The sequence below is a fragment of the Ahaetulla prasina genome, chromosome 5, assembly GCF_028640845.1.
Source record: "Ahaetulla prasina isolate Xishuangbanna chromosome 5, ASM2864084v1, whole genome shotgun sequence".
Lineage (NCBI taxonomy): Eukaryota > Metazoa > Chordata > Lepidosauria > Squamata > Colubridae > Ahaetulla > Ahaetulla prasina.
Genome location: NC_080543.1, coordinates 10456826 through 10473252, shown reverse-complemented (window position 1 = coordinate 10473252; position 16427 = coordinate 10456826). Strand labels below are relative to the sequence as shown.

The following is a 16427-nucleotide window of genomic DNA, read 5'->3' as shown; positions in this document are numbered from 1 at the left end:
GCCATTTAGTTTCACTTACGTAACGTGAACTAAACTTATGCGCAGGCGATACAAATAGTATATTTTCAGAAATGTAAATTATCACAGGGAATTTTATGAAAACCTACTGAAAATGTTTTTAAATAATGCTATGAATTTTTTAAAAAAAGTCAATTAAAAAAACGGAAAGTGCTTCAGTATCGGACAAAACCCCTACCGCCCACCATGAAAGCTGGAATGCCCACTAGTGGGTGGTAGGGACCAGGTTGACTACCACTGAGCTAAAGGATTATTGGCGAAGATTTATAAGTTGGTGAAGGAGTCAACCTATTCTCCAAAGCACCTGAAGGAGGGACAAGTATGGATGGAAACCAATCAAGGAGAGAAGCTGCCTAGAATTAAGGAGAAATTTCCTGACAGGTAGAACAACAAAACCAGTGGAATGGATTGCCTCCAGAAGTTGTGGAGGCTCCAACACTGGAAGTTTTTAAGAAGATGTTGGATAGCTATTTGTTTGAAATGATACAGAGTTTCCTGCTCAAGCAGGGGGTTGGACTAGAAGACCTCCACGGTCCCTTCCAACTCTGTTATTCTGAATTAGTTGCAGCTTCAATGTATGAGAAAATCTTGCAAATTTGCAATTTATTCCCTTGGCTGATATTCCACAGTGGAATTCAATCCTGTGCAAGGCCTTATAGATTGCACTCTTAATATTTGATCATCCATAAGTCCCATTGACCATAGCAGGGTTGGCTTTTAAGTAGATAGGGACATGGGCACACACTTAAAGTGTAAGGTATCTGCATCCACAGTTACTAAAAAAGTTTTCTTTTTTTTGCCAGCTTTATGTTTCAGTGTTTCACCTTTATTACTTTCTTAATTAATTGTCAGGTCAGCAGTAATCTTCAAGAGTCTTACCATCTGGTGTTGTAGAGATAAAACATGTTCAAGGAAACAAATGTCTGTTGCATGTTGTTGTTAGTTGTGAAGTTGTGTCCGACCCATCATGACCCCATGGGCAACTTTCCTCCAGGCCTTCCTGTCCTCTAGAATAGAATAGAATAGAATTTTTATTGGCCAAGTGTGATTGGACACACAAGGAATTTGTGTTGGTGCCTACAGTCTCAGTGTACATAAAAGAACAGATACCTTCATCAAGGTACAACCTTTACAATACAAATGATGGTCATAGGGTACAATTTAACACTTAATGATACAACACTTAATGATAAGCATAGGGTACAAATAAGCAATCAGGAGCAATCAATATCAATATAAATCATAAGGGTTACCATATATATAAATATAAGGATCTACCATCCTCTGGAGTCCATGTAAGCTCCTGCCGACTGCTTCAGTGACTTCATCCAGCCACCTCGTTCTCTGCCGTCCCCTTCTTCTTTTGCCCTCAATCTTTCCCAGCATTAGGCTCTTCTCCAGGGAGTCCTTCCTTCTTATTAAGTGGCCAAAGTATTTGAGTTTCCTCTTCAGGATCTGTCCTTCTAAAGAGCAGGTAGGGTTGATCTCCTCTAGGACTGACTTGTTTGTTCACCTTGCAGTCCAAGGGACTCGCAGGAGTCTTCTCCAGCACCAGAGTTCAAAGGCCTCGATTCTTTGGCGCTCAGCCTTCCTTATGGTCCAGCTTCTACAGCCATCCATTGCAACTGGGAAAACCATCGCCTTGACTATACACACTTTTGCTGGCAGGATGATGTCTCTGCTTTTTAGTACGCTGCCTAGATTTGCCATGGCTTTCCTCCCCAGGAGCAAGTGTCTTTTAATTTCTTGGCTGCAGTCCCCATCTACAGCCAAAACTTTCATCGCCGCCCCCACCCCCCCGCCCTGCCTTTGGAGGTTTTATTTTGAAACCAAGATAAAGTCTCGGGCTATAAAAGGAACAGCTTGACTTCTGTTGCAGTCTCGGTTTCCAAGGAGATGCAAACTTGAGAGGAGTGCCCGTCTAAGAGAGTCAGAGAACTAAAAACATGGTAAGGAGAGGAGTTTACTGATCTAAGGTAATCTTTCTAATGATTCTTTAAATGAAAGCGAAATGTGTACGAATGACCAAATCCAAGACCCGTAGCTCAAAACTACGATGACCAAAACGGACACACGTGCAAAATCAGATGAGTTTGCATTAATGTTTATTAGTCTCGTGTCCACATCTTGTTTAATTCTGAGAGTATTCAACTTTCTTCAAATTTAATTTTGACATTTCAAATTAAGGAGGAATTTCCTGTCGGTGACAACAATCAGGAACGCCTTGCCTCCAGACATTGTGGGTGTTCCATAATTGGACGTCTTTAAGAAGAGACTTAAGACTTAGGACTTAGGAGACACGGTGGCTCAGGGGCTAGGACTTTGAGCTTGTCGATCAAAAGGTCAGCAGCTCAGCGGTTCGAATCCCTAGTGCTGCCGTGTAACGGGGTGAGCTCCCGCTACTTGTCCCAGCTTCTGCCAACCTAGCAGTTTCGAAAGCACGTAAAAATGCAAGTAGAAAAAATAGGGACCACCTTTGGTGGGAAGGGAACAGTGTTCCATGCGCCTTTGGCGTTGAGTCATGCCGGCCACATGACCACGGAGACGTCTTCGGACAGCGCTGGCTCTTTGGCTTTGAAACGGAGATGAGCACTGCCCCCTAGAGTCGGCAACGACTAGCACATATGTGCGAGGGGAACCTTTACCTTTTACCTAAAAAGAGACTGGACAGAGTCACTTGTCTGGAATGGTATAGGATCTCCTGCCACAGGGTGGTTGGAGTAGAAGATTTCCAAGGTCCCTTCCAATTGTATTATTTTATGTTCTATATTCTTTGTGAGTGTGAAGGACTTTGTGGTGTTTTTTTTCCCGTGCTTCCTTTTATAAGCTCCATCTACTCCGTAACTGAACCAGATGCCTTCTTTCATTGTAAATTTTCTTTTATGTACACTGAGAGCGTATGCACCAAAGACAAATTCCTTGTGTGTCCAATCACACTTGGCCAATAAAAAATTCTATTCTATTCTATTCTATTCTAAATAGGTGGTCTGGTTAACATGATGGAGTGTTTCCTAACATAATTCTCTATTATACCGATTCTAGGAAAGCACTTTTTTTTTTTTTGGTTTTTAACAACTACACTGTTTTACCTAGAAATACTATTTTAAGTAAGCTAGGATGAAAGGACAAACATGACAAAGGACAAAGACTTAGTTCCCTCCTTCATTATAATATACATTGATTGAATGGAATCTGATTGTTGAATAAGGAAGTCTAGTACACATTAGGCTTGATTAGAAAAAAAAATATGTTAAATATTTGCTAGGAGAGAAAGAACGAAAGCTGCATGGTGAAATTTATCTGGAGCTTACCTTCCCCTTATTTTTTAAAAAATCCAAACTACACAATATATTGCTTCCTTGAAGGGGTTTTCCCCCTTTAGTCCTTAATCCTCTTCCTGAGTAGAGCTTCAACGGGTAGCATCTTTATAGCTTGAAAACTAAACAGAGTCAGATTTGATTAGAGTTTGGACCAAAAACCCAAAGCTAGATGCAGAAAGAAGGCGACAATAATTTACCCTACTTCCAGAGTTACTCAGCACGCATAAAATAGAGAAAAATCCAAATAGAACGGGGTGTTTTTGAGTAAATATTTATAAAAGTTGGTAATTCTTTAACAACTTGTTTTATCTACAGGTAGTCCTCAACTTACGACCGTAATTGAATCCAAAATTTCTGTTGCTGAGACAGTTGTGAAGTGAACGTTACGACTTTTCTTGCCACAGCTGTCAAGTGAATCACTGTAATTGTTAAATTAGTAACGGTTGTTAAGTGAATCTGGCTTCCTCATTGACTTTGCTTGCAGGAAGGTCGTAAAAGGGGATCGCCTCACCCATTGCACCCGTCATAAACAGGAGCCAACCATTTGAATTCCGATCATGTGACCATGGGGATGCTGAAATGGTCGTAACTCGCTTTTTCCCAGTGCCATTGTAACTTTGAACGGTCACTAAATGAACTGCTGTAAGTCGAGGACTACCTATATTCCATAGAAAACCCAGAGTACTGGGATACCTTGAAATGGAGGAAGGCAGGTTTTGAAATAAGAAGAATCAAAGAAGCACGGTCATTTTCTGCTTTCTCTCGTCTCTTTAAATAAATAGATTTAAGAAGGCCGCAGAAGCATCTCTTGAAAAATATGATTTGTGTTTCTCTTCAAGGAGATTTGAGAAAGCACCAGCTGAAAAAAAGATGAACGTTTGCCTATTCTTAGAGTGTTTATTGTGAATTGACCGATACCAAGAAATGACTGAAGTTAAAATCTACTAGACATGGATTGGTTTCACGCCGTCTCTCTGTTCCTGAGGAGATCGAAGAATTACACCATTTCTCTATCGAGCACAAACTGATGCGACAGTGCATAAGGATGGCAAATAGGATCAAGAGATTAGAGAAAACCCTGTCAGTTCTGGACAGCCGGGGCCTTCTAAGCTTGTGATGTCACAGAATTCTTGGAATTTTTCCACCAACTGTCATTTGGATCCACTGAACTTCTGAAGGGCAGTTCAGAATTTTTGAACGTTCACCTGAAGAAAGCCACTGGGGGAACTTGTGTTTGGAACAGCAAGAGAAAACGGTGTTGCTGATATGCCTCAGGACGGGAAGGGTCCGAAAATATCCAAAGATATGGAAGGAGAGCTAGAATGGAGCATGGGGGATCCTTTCGACCAGTTGGAGAAACTCCACGGTCTTTCTGAGGACGAGAAGGGCGAGAAGGCCCTGCTGCGTTCGCGCCTCAACGAACAGTCTCAGCTGATCTGTATCCTCAAGAAGAGAGCCGACGACCAACTCTTGCGCTGTAAGACGCTGGAACAGATCAACGCCGAGCTGGAGGAGACGAGAATGGGAGATGCTTTGAGGTTGGAGAATCAGACACGACGCATCCAGCACTTGGAGCAACGCTTTATGGACTTGGCTGCCAATCACGAAGAAATGATCCGCTTCAAAGACGAGCACAAACGGCAGAATAAGCAGCTACGAGAAGAAAACGACCGCCTGCGTCAGGAAAACGAAAGCCTCTTCAGCCAACCTTTGAAAGACAAAGAAGTAGAACTAGCCCGGCTTTCTTCTGAATTCAAGAAACTTTCCACGGATACGGAGGCCTTGAAGAAAACGTATCAACAGCGCTGTCGTTTAGCCGAAGAACGAGAGAAAGAACTTCTGGAAAGCCAGAGGGAACAAACTAGAGTCTACACCAAGGAGATAGACTCCTTGAAAAAGCAACTGGACGTCCTGCAGAAGAAGCAAAAACCGATCCTTGACCAACTGGAGCAAACAGAGAGGCAGCTAAGAGAAACCGAGAGCGGCCTGCAAGCCAAGCTAGATGCCCTCACAAAGGAGAAGGAGGACTTGTTGAAGCTGGCGATGGAGAGAGGCAAGGTGCTTCAGGAAAAGCAACGGGAGATCCTTGCGCTGGAGAAGAAGGCGGAGGATATGGAGAAGGCCAAGCAGGCAGCCGAACTACAGTTTGAGACCGAAGCTGCAATGGTGGATAGTGACCTCCGAGTTAGAGATTTAAAGCGCCGCCTTGAGGGGGCAGAACAAGCTTACACCGAGCTCCGGATGCATTTCGAAGCTTACCGAAAACACAGCACCGAATTGCTGAACAAAGAGAAAGAGTTAAATACCAAATTACGCCACTTTATGGCGTAACGGGCACATTTAAGTATTCCTGTCCATCTTGAAGCCTTCTTTAAGAAAGACTCACTTTTTAACAGATATAGTTAAAATATCGTAGTTGCTAAATATAACATCTTTTATTTCGAGTTAGATAGATGGCTCACTCATAGGTGGTTGCGATTGCTAGACTGACCGCTCATCCCAGAGAGATGTTGAATATTTAGAATAACTTTCAAATAAATGTGTCGAGATAATAATGCTTTCTGGTATTAAGCAGAGATTTTGCATTTAAGCCTCGTGTCATTTCTAACATGTTTATCAGTGGTGGGTTTCCAATTTTTTTACTACCGGTTCTGGGGGCATGGCTTGGTGGGCATGGCAGGGGAAGGATATGGTAATATCTCCATTCCCTCTCCACTCCAGGGGAAGGTTACTGTAAAATCCCCATTTCCTCCCGATCAGCTGGGACTTGGGAGGCAGAGAATAGATGGGGCAGGGGCCAGTCAGAATTTTTACTACCGGTTCTCTGAACTACTCAAAATTTCCGCTACCTGTTCTCCAGAACTGGTCAGAACCTGCTGAAACCCACCTCTGATGTTTATGTCTGTGTGGGTGTCGCTTGGGTTAACACTAAATGCATTTTAAGACAGGCCCGCAGGTAGTCCTTGGCTTTCAGCCATTCGTTTAGTGACGGCTCGAAGATACAACAGGTCTTCACCCTGTGGCAGCATCCTCATGGCCAAAATTTTAAAAAACCCCACACATTAAGAACAGCTGATCATCAACAGGCAGCTCGGATTAAAATGCTCTAATATCAAAATCCATAAAACAATAGTCTGCGGGTTACTCTTACTTGCTGACTTTGTGTTTTCAAAAAGCATAGAAAGAAAAAGTTCTAAAATAACAGGAAAGATGATCACATATTATACATGTATTTTGGGTTTCAGGAGCCTTTACAATTTTGGTGCCCCAGATGAGTGCCTAGGTCTAGAAATCTGCCCTGTAATTGTAGAGATTTTCTCTGAATCAGCTACTTTCTGTCCACTGGAATTCTTCAGTTTGAACTTGGAATTTTCTGAGTTTGTAGATCTTTGGCAAAACGCTCCTTTTTTTTCCCTGTGTTAGTTTCCATCTTTGATAGCTTTATGGGTATTACAACACTTTTTTTTCCCTACTTGTTCTTTGAAATACTTTGTTCCTTCCTGAGATCTTCGTCTGTTTTGGCTTTGATTTGGCAAATTATCCATATATTGGATATATATCTTGGCAATATCCACTATTTATTCTGATCTCCATCTTGTTTGCTTCTGTTTCTGGATCTTTGGCAGTCTCTTTTCATATTCAGCCCTAACCTCTTAACTTTCACTCCTCAGTTCCCTACCAATGAGGTTCAGAGCAAGATACAATTACCTATCTATGGTAATATCTGCAGATTCTATGCTGGCTATGCATCAGCAGGTTCTGACAGGTTCTGGAGAACCGGTAGTGGAAATCTTGAATAGTTCAGAGAACCAGCAAATACCACCTCTGGCTGGCCCCCGAGTGGGGTGGGAATGGAGATTGTGCAGTATCCTTCCCAATGATGGGTTTCACTTACTTTTGCTACCAGTTTGCGCGTGCGACACTTCTGCGCATTCACAGAAGCGTCTGCGCATACGCAGAGCGTATTTTATGACATCCAGGCAGTGGGCGGAGCCTCCCACCGCTGCTACTAGTTCGCCTGAACTGGGGAAAACCGGTAGCAATCCACCACTGATCCTTCTCCTAGGAGTGGGGAGGGAATGGGAATTTTGCAATATCCTTCCCCTGGAGTGGAGTGGGAATGGAGATTTTGCAGTATCCTTCCCCTGGAGTAGGGTGGGAATGGAGATTTTGCAGCATCCTTCCCCTGCCACGCCCAGGCCATGCCCACCAAGCCATGCCCACAAAACCAGTAGTAAAAAAAATTGAATTCTACCACTGCCATGCATTGTTTGGGTTGGGGATATATTTTGTTTTCAGAGACCCCTGAGACCAGCTATTCCTGGGTTGCATAAACAGAGGGATAGAATCAAGATCACCTGAAGTACCACCCTGTTTCCCTAGAAATAAGACATCCCCTGATAATAAACCCAATCGGGCTTTTGAGTGCATGCGCTAAAGTAATCACCCCCTCCCCCAAAAAATATTTTAACCGCATGCGCAACTGGTCCCACCATTTCTTCTGGTTAGGGTTAGGGAGACAGAGCTAGAAATCAGGTAAGACTGCAAGAGGAGCCCCGTCTTGTTCCACGCGCCCCAAAATAATAAAACCTCCCAAAAAATAAGGTCAAAAACTTATTTCAGGGTTCAAAAAAATATAAGACAGGCTCTTATTTCCTGGGAAATACTTTATAAAAACCTAGTAAGACCACAACTGGAATTCTGCGACCAATTTTGGACACCATACTACCAAAAAAAAAAAGATGTTGAGACTTTGGAAAAAGTGCAGAGAAGAACTAGTAAGGCTGGACACTAAAAAGATATGAAGAACGGCTGCAGGATTTGGGTTTGGCTAGTCTAAAGAAAAGAAGAATTAGGGGTGACATGATAGCAGTATTCCAGTATTTTTATTTTTATTTTATTTTTTATTTTATTTGCATTTATATCCCGCCCTTCTCCGAAGACTCAGGGCGGCTTACACTGTGTCAAGCAATAGTCTTCATCCATTTGTATATTATATACAAAGTCAACTTATTGCCCCCAACAATCTGGGTCCTCATTTTACCTACCTTATAAAGGATGGAAGGCTGAGTCAACCTTGGGCCTGGTGGGACTTGAACCTGCAGTAATTGCAAGCAGCTGCTGTTAATAACAGACTGTCTTACCAGTCTGAGCCACCAGAGGCCCTTTGAGGGGCTGCCACAAAGAAGAGGGGGTCAACTTATTCTCCTAAGCACCGGAGGGTAGGACAAGAAACAATGGTTGGAAACTCATCAAAAAGAGAAGCAACCTGGAATTAAGGAGAAGCTTCTTAACAAATTCTCATTTTTAATCTTAAATGATACATGTTTGATCCTCTAATTTCCATTAGGCAAAATCTTCTGAATTCTGGTTAACCAGTGGAACAGCTTGCGCTCCATCACTGGAGGTTTTTAAGAAAAGTCTAGAATCTCTAGACAGTCACTTATCTGAAATAGTTTAGATTCTCCTGCTTGAACCGGGGGCTGGATTAGAAGACCTCCAAGGTCCCTTCCAGCTCATTCATTCTCATTTTTAATCTTAAATGATACATGTTTGATCCTCTAATTTCCATTAGGCAAAATCTTCTGAATTCCCCATTCTCATTCCACATGCTTTGAGGCAGGGGTGAAATGCTTCTGGTTCGGACCGGATTGCCTGATCCGGTTGCGATAACGGCGGGTGGTTTAGAGAACCGGTAGCAAAATCCCTGCCAACCCCCCATGCCCAGCTGAGCCACGCAACCATCAGAGTTTGTGGGGTTTTTTTACTTTTAAAAGCATTTTTTCGACTGAAGAAAAAAATGCTTTTAAAAGTAAAAAAAAAAAAGCCTCTGATGATCGCGCGGCTCAGTTTTTTTTTATTTTATTTATTTGTCACAACAGTATAAGCATGAAATAACTATACGATATATAAGCATATATATAATCATAAGTATGTAATAATTATATGAAATTGGATACAATCAAAGGGAACATTAGGACAGGAACGGTAGGCACGCTGATGCTCTTATGCACGCCCCTTACAGACCTCTTAGGAATGGGGTGAGGTCAATAGTAGATAGTCTTTGGTTAAAGCTTTGGGGATTTTGGGAAGAGACCACAGAGTCTGGTAGTGCATTCCAGGCATTAACAACTCTGTTACTGAAGTCTTTTAAAAGCATTTTTCTACAACCTCTTCAGCTGAAGAGGTTGTAGAAAAAATGCTTTTAAAAATAAAAAAAAAAGTTGGCCATGCCCATGCAGTTACATTACCCACCCCGCACCAATCCACACCCACAGAACCGGTAGTAACAAATTTTACATTTCACCCCTGCTTTGAGGTTTCCCATCTGCAAATCCTGTACATCTGTCTGGTATCACATTTATGTGGGCTCCTTGGTGTCCTCTTACACTTGGCGGTTTTGTTGCAGATGTTTCATTACCCAAACTAGGGGACATCATCAGTGTTCACTAGGTGATGATGTTCTCTAATTCAGGGGTCTCCAACCTTGGCAACTTTAAGACTTGTGGACTTCAACTCCCAGAATACCTCAGCCAACAAAGCTGGCTGAGGAATTCTGGGAGTTATATATATATTTTATATATTTTTAAATATATTTTTGCATTTATATCCCGCCCTTCTCCGAAGACTCAGGGCGGCTTACACTATGTTAGCAATAGTCTTCATCCTATTTGTATATTTATATACAAAGTCAACTTATTGCCCCCAACAATCTGGGTCCTCATTTTACCTACTTTATAAAGGATGGAAGGCTGAGTCAACCTTGGGCCTGGTGGGACTAGAACCTGCAGTAATTGCAGGCAGCTGTGTTAATAACAGACTGCATTAGTCTGTTGAGCCACAAGAGGAGTTGAAGTCCACAAGTCTTAAAGTTGCCAAGTTGGAGACCCCTGCTCTAGTTTGAGTAATGAAACATCCACAAGAAAACCCACCAAGCTCAGATAGAAACCCCCCACATTTCAACCTTACAAATATTGCCCGTCGTATAATCAACTGTTGAGTTGCTTCCAACCAAAAATAAAAGCAACATGAAAACCATAAAAAAAGGATAAAACTAAACATGAAATGTGGAAGCAACCACTCAGGGGCAAGATACGATTCTAGACAGGGGTGAAATCTAAAAATTTTCCCTATCGGTTCTGTGGGCGTGGCTTAATTGGTGGGTGTGGCTTGGTGGTCAGGTGATTGAATGGGCATGGCCAATAATAATAAATAATAAAAATAATAAACAAAGTATACAAAACTTGGGAGTGCACGGGTCTATGTTCTTTAAAAATAGAGGCACCGGTCTACTAATTGCCTTTTTTTTCCGGAGCGCACTGGTCTACCTTCTTTAAAAATAGAGGCACTGGTCTACTAATTGCCTTTTTTTCAGAGTGCACCGGTCTACCTTCTTTAAAAATAGAGGCACCGGTCTACTAGCTGCCTATAGCGCTGATCAGCTGTAGTGCGGCCTTTTGAAGCGCCGCGGCAGTCATTTAAGGCCGTTTGCAGCTATATCACCATCGAGAGCTTCAGGGACAGAGAAGAGGAACCACGAGGCATGGGCCCATCACGTGATCCGGTCTGAACGGGGAGCATTTCATCCGATTATAGACCTTATTATTCATGCTTTACGATTTAGCCTGTTGCCTTAATCCAACCACTGGGGTTGGTTCAACAAACTATATCTGAACATCTATGGAGAGCCTTAGTCCTCCAGATGATGGTTGTCCCAAAGGTGTTTTTTTCCCCCCAAAAAGCAACTGGACATTCTTTGTTTTTCCTTGAAGATGTTTCGCTTCTCATCCAAAAAGCTTCTTCAGTTCTGGATGAAGCTTCTTGAATGGGAAGTGTAATGTTTTCAAGGAAATCCCAGAATAACTGAATTGGGATAGACTTTGGAAGTCATCTACTACTCCAATGCCCTCCTCAACAGAAGATGCTATAGCGTTTTAGAGACAAACCGTCATCCAGCCTCTTCTTAAAAGCCTCCTGTGCTGGAGTAGCCATGACTTCTGAAGAGAGAGAGAGAGAGAGAACTAGACAGAAAGAAAGAGCAAGAGGGAGAGAAAGAAAAAGAGAATGAGAGAAAAAAGTAAGTGTTGGAAGAAATGTCCATCTGGGTTCAGTTCCAAGTGGGGAAAAAGACACTGAATTAATGGAAGTTGCTTGGAAAGAAGGATTATTAATGAAGAGGATCACATGGCTTACGATCCTGGGCAGATAAGGGCAGAGATGCTGAGAGTCCCTGGGTTTTATACCTTCTGTTGGGCTTTGAATTTGAGCTTGTGTTCTGATTGGTTGTCAGACTCCCACGGGCCAATGCAGGGGTAACTTTGTAGGTTGTCTTTTGAGTCCCGGGCTTGGTTGACTCTTGCTGGGTGATGATGTAAATGAAAGGGTTTTGGGCAATTCCTACTATGGCTCTGCCTGAAGGAGGTAGATCTTTGTTATGTAGAATAGACTGGCCCAGACCTTAATGGCCCATTGACAAAGGTGGGGGAGGGGGCTGAATTTGTGCCTCCCTTTTCTGCCCTTTAATATTATTCCTAAAATATCTCATTTTCCTAGGAGAGAGGTGGGTGCTAACTTCCTACAGAAGGAAGGGAGGAAGGAAAGAGAGAGAAAAAAAGAAAGGAAGGGAGGGAGGGAGGGAGAAAAGAAGAGGAGGTAGGAAGGAAAGAAAGAAAAGAGAAGGAGAGAGGGAGGAAAGAAAAGTGAAAAAGAAAAAAAGAAGGGAAGGAGGGACGAAGGAAGGAAGGAAAGAGAAAGAATCTGAAATATTTCTGTATAGGAAGAAAGGAAGGAAGATAGGAAGGAAGGAAGAAAGAAAGAAGGGAGGGATGGAGGGAGGAAAGAAGAGGAGGTAGGAAGGAAAGAAAGAAAACAGAAGGAGGGAGGGAGAGAGGAAGGAAAGAAAAGAGAAAAAGAAAAAAAGAAAAAGGAAGAGGGACGAAGGAAGGAAAGAGAAAGAAAGAATCTGAAATATTTCTCTATAGGAAGGAAGGAAGAAAGAAAGAAAGAAAGAAGGGAGGGAGGGAGGGAGGAAGGAAATAAAGAAAAGAGAAAAAGAAAAAAGAGGAGGGAAGAGGGACGAAGGAAGGAAAGAGAAAGAAAGAATCTGAAATATTTCTCTATAAGAAGGAAGGAAGGAAGATAGGAAGGAAGGAAGGAAGAAAGAAAGAGAAGGAAGGAAGGGAGGGTGGGAGGGAGGAAAAAAGAGGAGGTAGGAAGGAAAGAAAGAAAAGAGAAGGAGGGAGGGAGGAAGGGAGGAAAGAAAGAATCTCAAATATTTCTTTATAGGAAGAAAGAAAGAAAGAAAGAAAGAAAGAAAGAAAGAAAGAAAGAAAGAAAGAAAGAAAAAGAAAGAAAAAGAAAGAAAGAAGGGCACCCTTCACTTTTTCACACAGGAGTACTCTACACGCAGACTCCCCTTTAAAACATCAGCCCGCCTGAAGCCACGCCTCTCCCCCCTCCCTTGCCGGACTTCTACTCCCAGAATCCTGAGGCAGAGCGTGCGCAGGCGCAGTCGCGTCGTGTGTGGGTGGGTTTGTGTGAGGCGGAGAGAAGGCCGCCGCGCAAGAGTGGGGAAAAAAAAAACACCGGGCGAGGCCTGAGGCGAAAGTGGCCGCCGCCGCCGCCTCTTCTCCTTTCCCCCTTCCCCCCCCCACCACCCATCTTCTTCGGGGAGAGCGAGGCTGAGGCCCAGCCTGATCCGAAGGCCTCATCGCAATCCGGGACAACGGCTGGACCGCTATTATGCGCCACAGTCTGGCCCAGCTCTTAGCGGCCTCGTCGGGCCAGGGAAAACCCGGAGAGGCGGTCGCGGCCTGCTCGCTTCCGAGCCCGGGAGCCGAGCGGCGGCCTGTGGAGGAGACGGAAACCGCGGGGGCGGCGGCGGCCATGGCCGAGGATTCCTTGGAGGAGCCTGAGGAAGGCGAGCTGCTCTTCCCCGCGGGGCTGGAGCTGGACGCCTGGCTGGAGGCGGCGGTGGGCGGCGGCGAGGCCTCCCCTCCTCCGGCCTGGGGTAGGGTGAGCCCGCCGGCCGAGGCGTCGCGGCCTTCGAGCTCTTCTAGGTCGGCGCGGCCGGGCGGCAACCGCCTGAAAGCGGCGGCGGCGGCTCGCCTCAACCGGCAGAAGAAGAAGCTGTACGTGCAAGGCCTGGAGACGCGGCTTCAAGGCTTGGCGGCCGAGAACCGGCAGCTCCGCGACCGCAACCGGGGCCTCTGCCGGCGCCTGCGCGACCTGGAACGGGAGACGGGCTACTTGAGGGCCGTGCTGGCGAACCAGAGCGCTTTGGGCCGCTTGCTCGGACGCTTGGCCGGAGACGGCAGCCTCGGGCTCCGCATGAGGATCAGCACCAGCCTCTTCCAAGAAACGGCGGGCGGAGCCTTCGGAGAGAACGGCGACCACGACTACGCGCTCCCCATCCCGGCGGAAGAACCGGCGGAGAAACTCCCCATCTCGTCGTCGTCGTCTGCCAGCCCCGGCGGCGTTTGCCTCCACGTGGACCGCGACCACCTTTCGGTGGAGTTTTGCTCTCTCTGCGCCAAGCGGGCGGCCAGCTCGGAGACTTTGGCGGCCGCTGCTGCTGCTTCTCCTCTTCCTCCTCTTCCTCCTCCTCCTGCTGCTTCCTCCTTGCTCTCCAAAATGTAGGGTCAAGTATTTCCACTTCTTCGTCAGAACTTTTAAATATATATATATATATAAATATATATACCAATACTCCGGGTGTCTCTGCCTGCTGCCATCATCCCAGGGGTTGCTAGAGGAGGATGCAGTTAAAAGAGAGAGAGAGAGAAAGAGGAGAGGAAGAGGATTGTGAAATAAAATAAAATTAAAAAAAAAGAAAAAGAAATCAGAAATAAATGGGGAAAGTGATGAGAAAGCTGGCTTCTTTGGTTAGAACCGGCTTTGCTTATTGAAAATGGGGGGGAGAGAAAGAAATGCAAAACTTCCTCCCCCCCCTTTTTTTTTGTGTTGGAGGATCATCTTGTGTCAAGTGTGGGGTGGCGTCCAGGATGCCCAAGCAGTGTTTTGCAATGAGAAATGTTTTCTGTAGGCGCATTATTGATCAAAACGGCTCTTGTCACTGAACTTACAGCAATGGAGAAAGCAGGTAGACCAGTGGTGGTAAGAATATGCCCGAAAAGGGCAGAAGTAGCTTTTTAAGGTTCCTATGAAATGAATAATGGTGGGAATAGATTTAAAAAAAAAATCTAGTCCCACTCTGTTGCTTAAAAAGAAGCTGAAAAACAAAATGCGTAAACTTCAACGTCTTCGCTGGAGAGAGACTTAACATCCAAATAGTAATATAATGCACGGCAGGTAGTTAAAAAAAAACATGCATGTGAAAATTGTAAGACATCTGTTATACATTACTATTAAACTTTTCTGACAGTTTCTCTTTTAGGTGCTTGCCCTGCCAGGCTCCGTTGTGTAGGGGTTAAAAGAACAGTCGTTTACCACCTCGCAACCTGGTAAGGATCCATAATATTCCCATAATGTGGTATCGGACAGTTTGCATTGGTACTTAGCCTGTTTTTCTTTAAAAAAAAAAAGATTTGGTCTGGTCCAGGAGTTAGAAGTAGATCTGGAGGCAGTTCCAAAAATTAGTTAATTTTGATTAATCAAGTTTCAAGAAATGGCTATTCAAGTTAGCACTACTTTCCTTTGTCATTCTAAATTTTTAACATGTTCCTGACAAGACACTTGTAGAAATTATTTTAATGTAATATTTTAAAATAATAGGTTAAGATTTGGGGGGGAAATGCTGCTAAATGTACATTTAGCAATATGTTGCGTGGAGAAAGGGGAATCAAAACCATTTTTTTGACTGAGACAATGTGAGTATATCTTTAAAGAAATAAAATATACCTCAACATTTACTTTAGAACTTGGACTTTTCTAGTGGAATGAACTACTGAGTTTTGCAGTTTTGACAATGTTTAGTGAGGAGGCAATTGCTATAAACTTTCCCAGTTAATACGAGATTATTTGTCCATATACTTGGCTGTTGTTATTATAATAATGTGTCCTTATCTGCAAGGAAGCAAATAAGCCCACAGATTGTTTTAGTAATATCAGTGCTCTATCACTACATTGCTGCATGCATTTTGAAGACTACCTAGAAATATTTTAGTCTAGTGAATTTTGTTTAGATTTGTATGCAGAATTCTGCTTGAGAATTGTTCTCAAACCCTTTGGCCCATATAGAGAATGAAACATACCGTATTTTTTGGAGTATAAGATGCAGCAAACTATAAGACACACACCTACCTTTTTTGGTGAGGAAAACAAGAAAAAGAAATCTGCCTCTGCCTCCCAATGATTTTGCCTCGTTATAGCAAACAGCCTGCTTTACTTTCATTTGTTTTCAGCATAGCTTGATTAGTACAAGAAAAAAAACCCTGCTGCCAGCAATTTACATCCTTGCAGCAAGCAGGAGAGGCCCGTGCAGCAATAGGCAATGGCAATCCCTGCAGCCTGAAACAGCTGAGAGTTGTGGACAATCAACTTGTGCTACTTTGGCGGTGAAGCTGAAATGGGCTGTTTCTTCTTGCTGCTTGCTGCAAGGAGGTAAATTGCTGGGGAGCAGAGGCCAAAGGGTGGGGGCTGGTGAGTGGGAGGGGGCTACATTTGGTGTATAAGACACACCCAAATTTTCGCCCCCTTTTAGGTGGGAAAAGCTGTGTGTCTTATACTCCAAAAAATACAGTAGTTATTTTGGTAAAAAATGGGCTGGTATGATATTTTCAGCAGTAGTAGTTTAAAAAGACAAAACTGGGGATAAGCCAAGGACCATTGGTTGCCATTCAGAGGAAGGAGGAATTTGATAAGATTGTGGGCGAGCATGTCAGAGCTATATGCCACACCGGAAAGCCATTCCTTGATCCTTTGACAAGGAAAAAGCATACAGGCCAGAGTATCGGTGGTGGTTGAGGCGAGGTGCTAGGCAGAATCGGTGTTGGGACATGGGTATATCTGAAGGGGCAAAGCCTTGCTATACAGGTTGTCCTTGATTTACGGCCACAATTGAGCCCCAAATTTTTATTGCTAAGACAGTTAAATGAATGTTACCCCATTTTACCAGTTAAACAGCTTTCT

At 43.8% G+C, this 16427-nt stretch overlaps 3 protein-coding genes across 3 annotated transcripts; all 3 read left to right on the top strand.

Annotated features, from left to right (window-relative positions):
- Window positions 1–1982: 1982 nt before the first annotated feature.
- CCDC89 (coiled-coil domain containing 89) lies at window positions 1983–5878 on the top strand. The gene is made up of 2 exons (XM_058186299.1): window positions 1983–1994; window positions 3823–5878. Exon 2 carries the CDS (start codon window positions 4605–4607, stop codon window positions 5667–5669), a length of 1065 nt encoding a protein of 354 aa, XP_058042282.1. The 5' UTR covers window positions 1983–1994; window positions 3823–4604; the 3' UTR covers window positions 5670–5878.
- A 5003-nt stretch (window positions 5879–10881) lies between these two features.
- LOC131199392 (merozoite surface protein 9-like) lies at window positions 10882–12288 on the top strand (the record flags this gene model as incomplete). The annotated part of the gene is made up of 3 exons (XM_058185131.1): window positions 10882–10902; window positions 11342–11404; window positions 12241–12288. Coding segments are annotated over exons 1-3 (132 nt in total), but the record flags the coding sequence as incomplete, so codon positions are not given.
- A 565-nt stretch (window positions 12289–12853) lies between these two features.
- CREBZF (CREB/ATF bZIP transcription factor) lies at window positions 12854–15481 on the top strand. Its single transcript, XM_058186301.1, has 2 exons — window positions 12854–13972; window positions 14722–15481. Exons 1-2 carry the CDS (start codon window positions 13080–13082, stop codon window positions 14768–14770), a joined length of 942 nt encoding a protein of 313 aa, XP_058042284.1. The 5' UTR covers window positions 12854–13079; the 3' UTR covers window positions 14771–15481.
- Window positions 15482–16427: the final 946 nt, after the last annotated feature.

Bases quoted from the DNA above. Each gene is read 5' to 3' on its own strand.
- CREBZF (XM_058186301.1), top strand. From the start codon at position 13,080: ATGCGCCACAGTCTGGCCCAGCTCTTAGCGGCCTCGTCGGGCCAGGGA. The intron at 13,973-14,721 runs GTAGGGTCAAGT...CTTTTCTGACAG, and splicing joins TCCTCCTTGCTCTCCAAAAT to TTTCTCTTTTAGGTGCTTGC.
- CCDC89 (XM_058186299.1), top strand. From the start codon at position 4,605: ATGCCTCAGGACGGGAAGGGTCCGAAAATATCCAAAGATATGGAAGGA.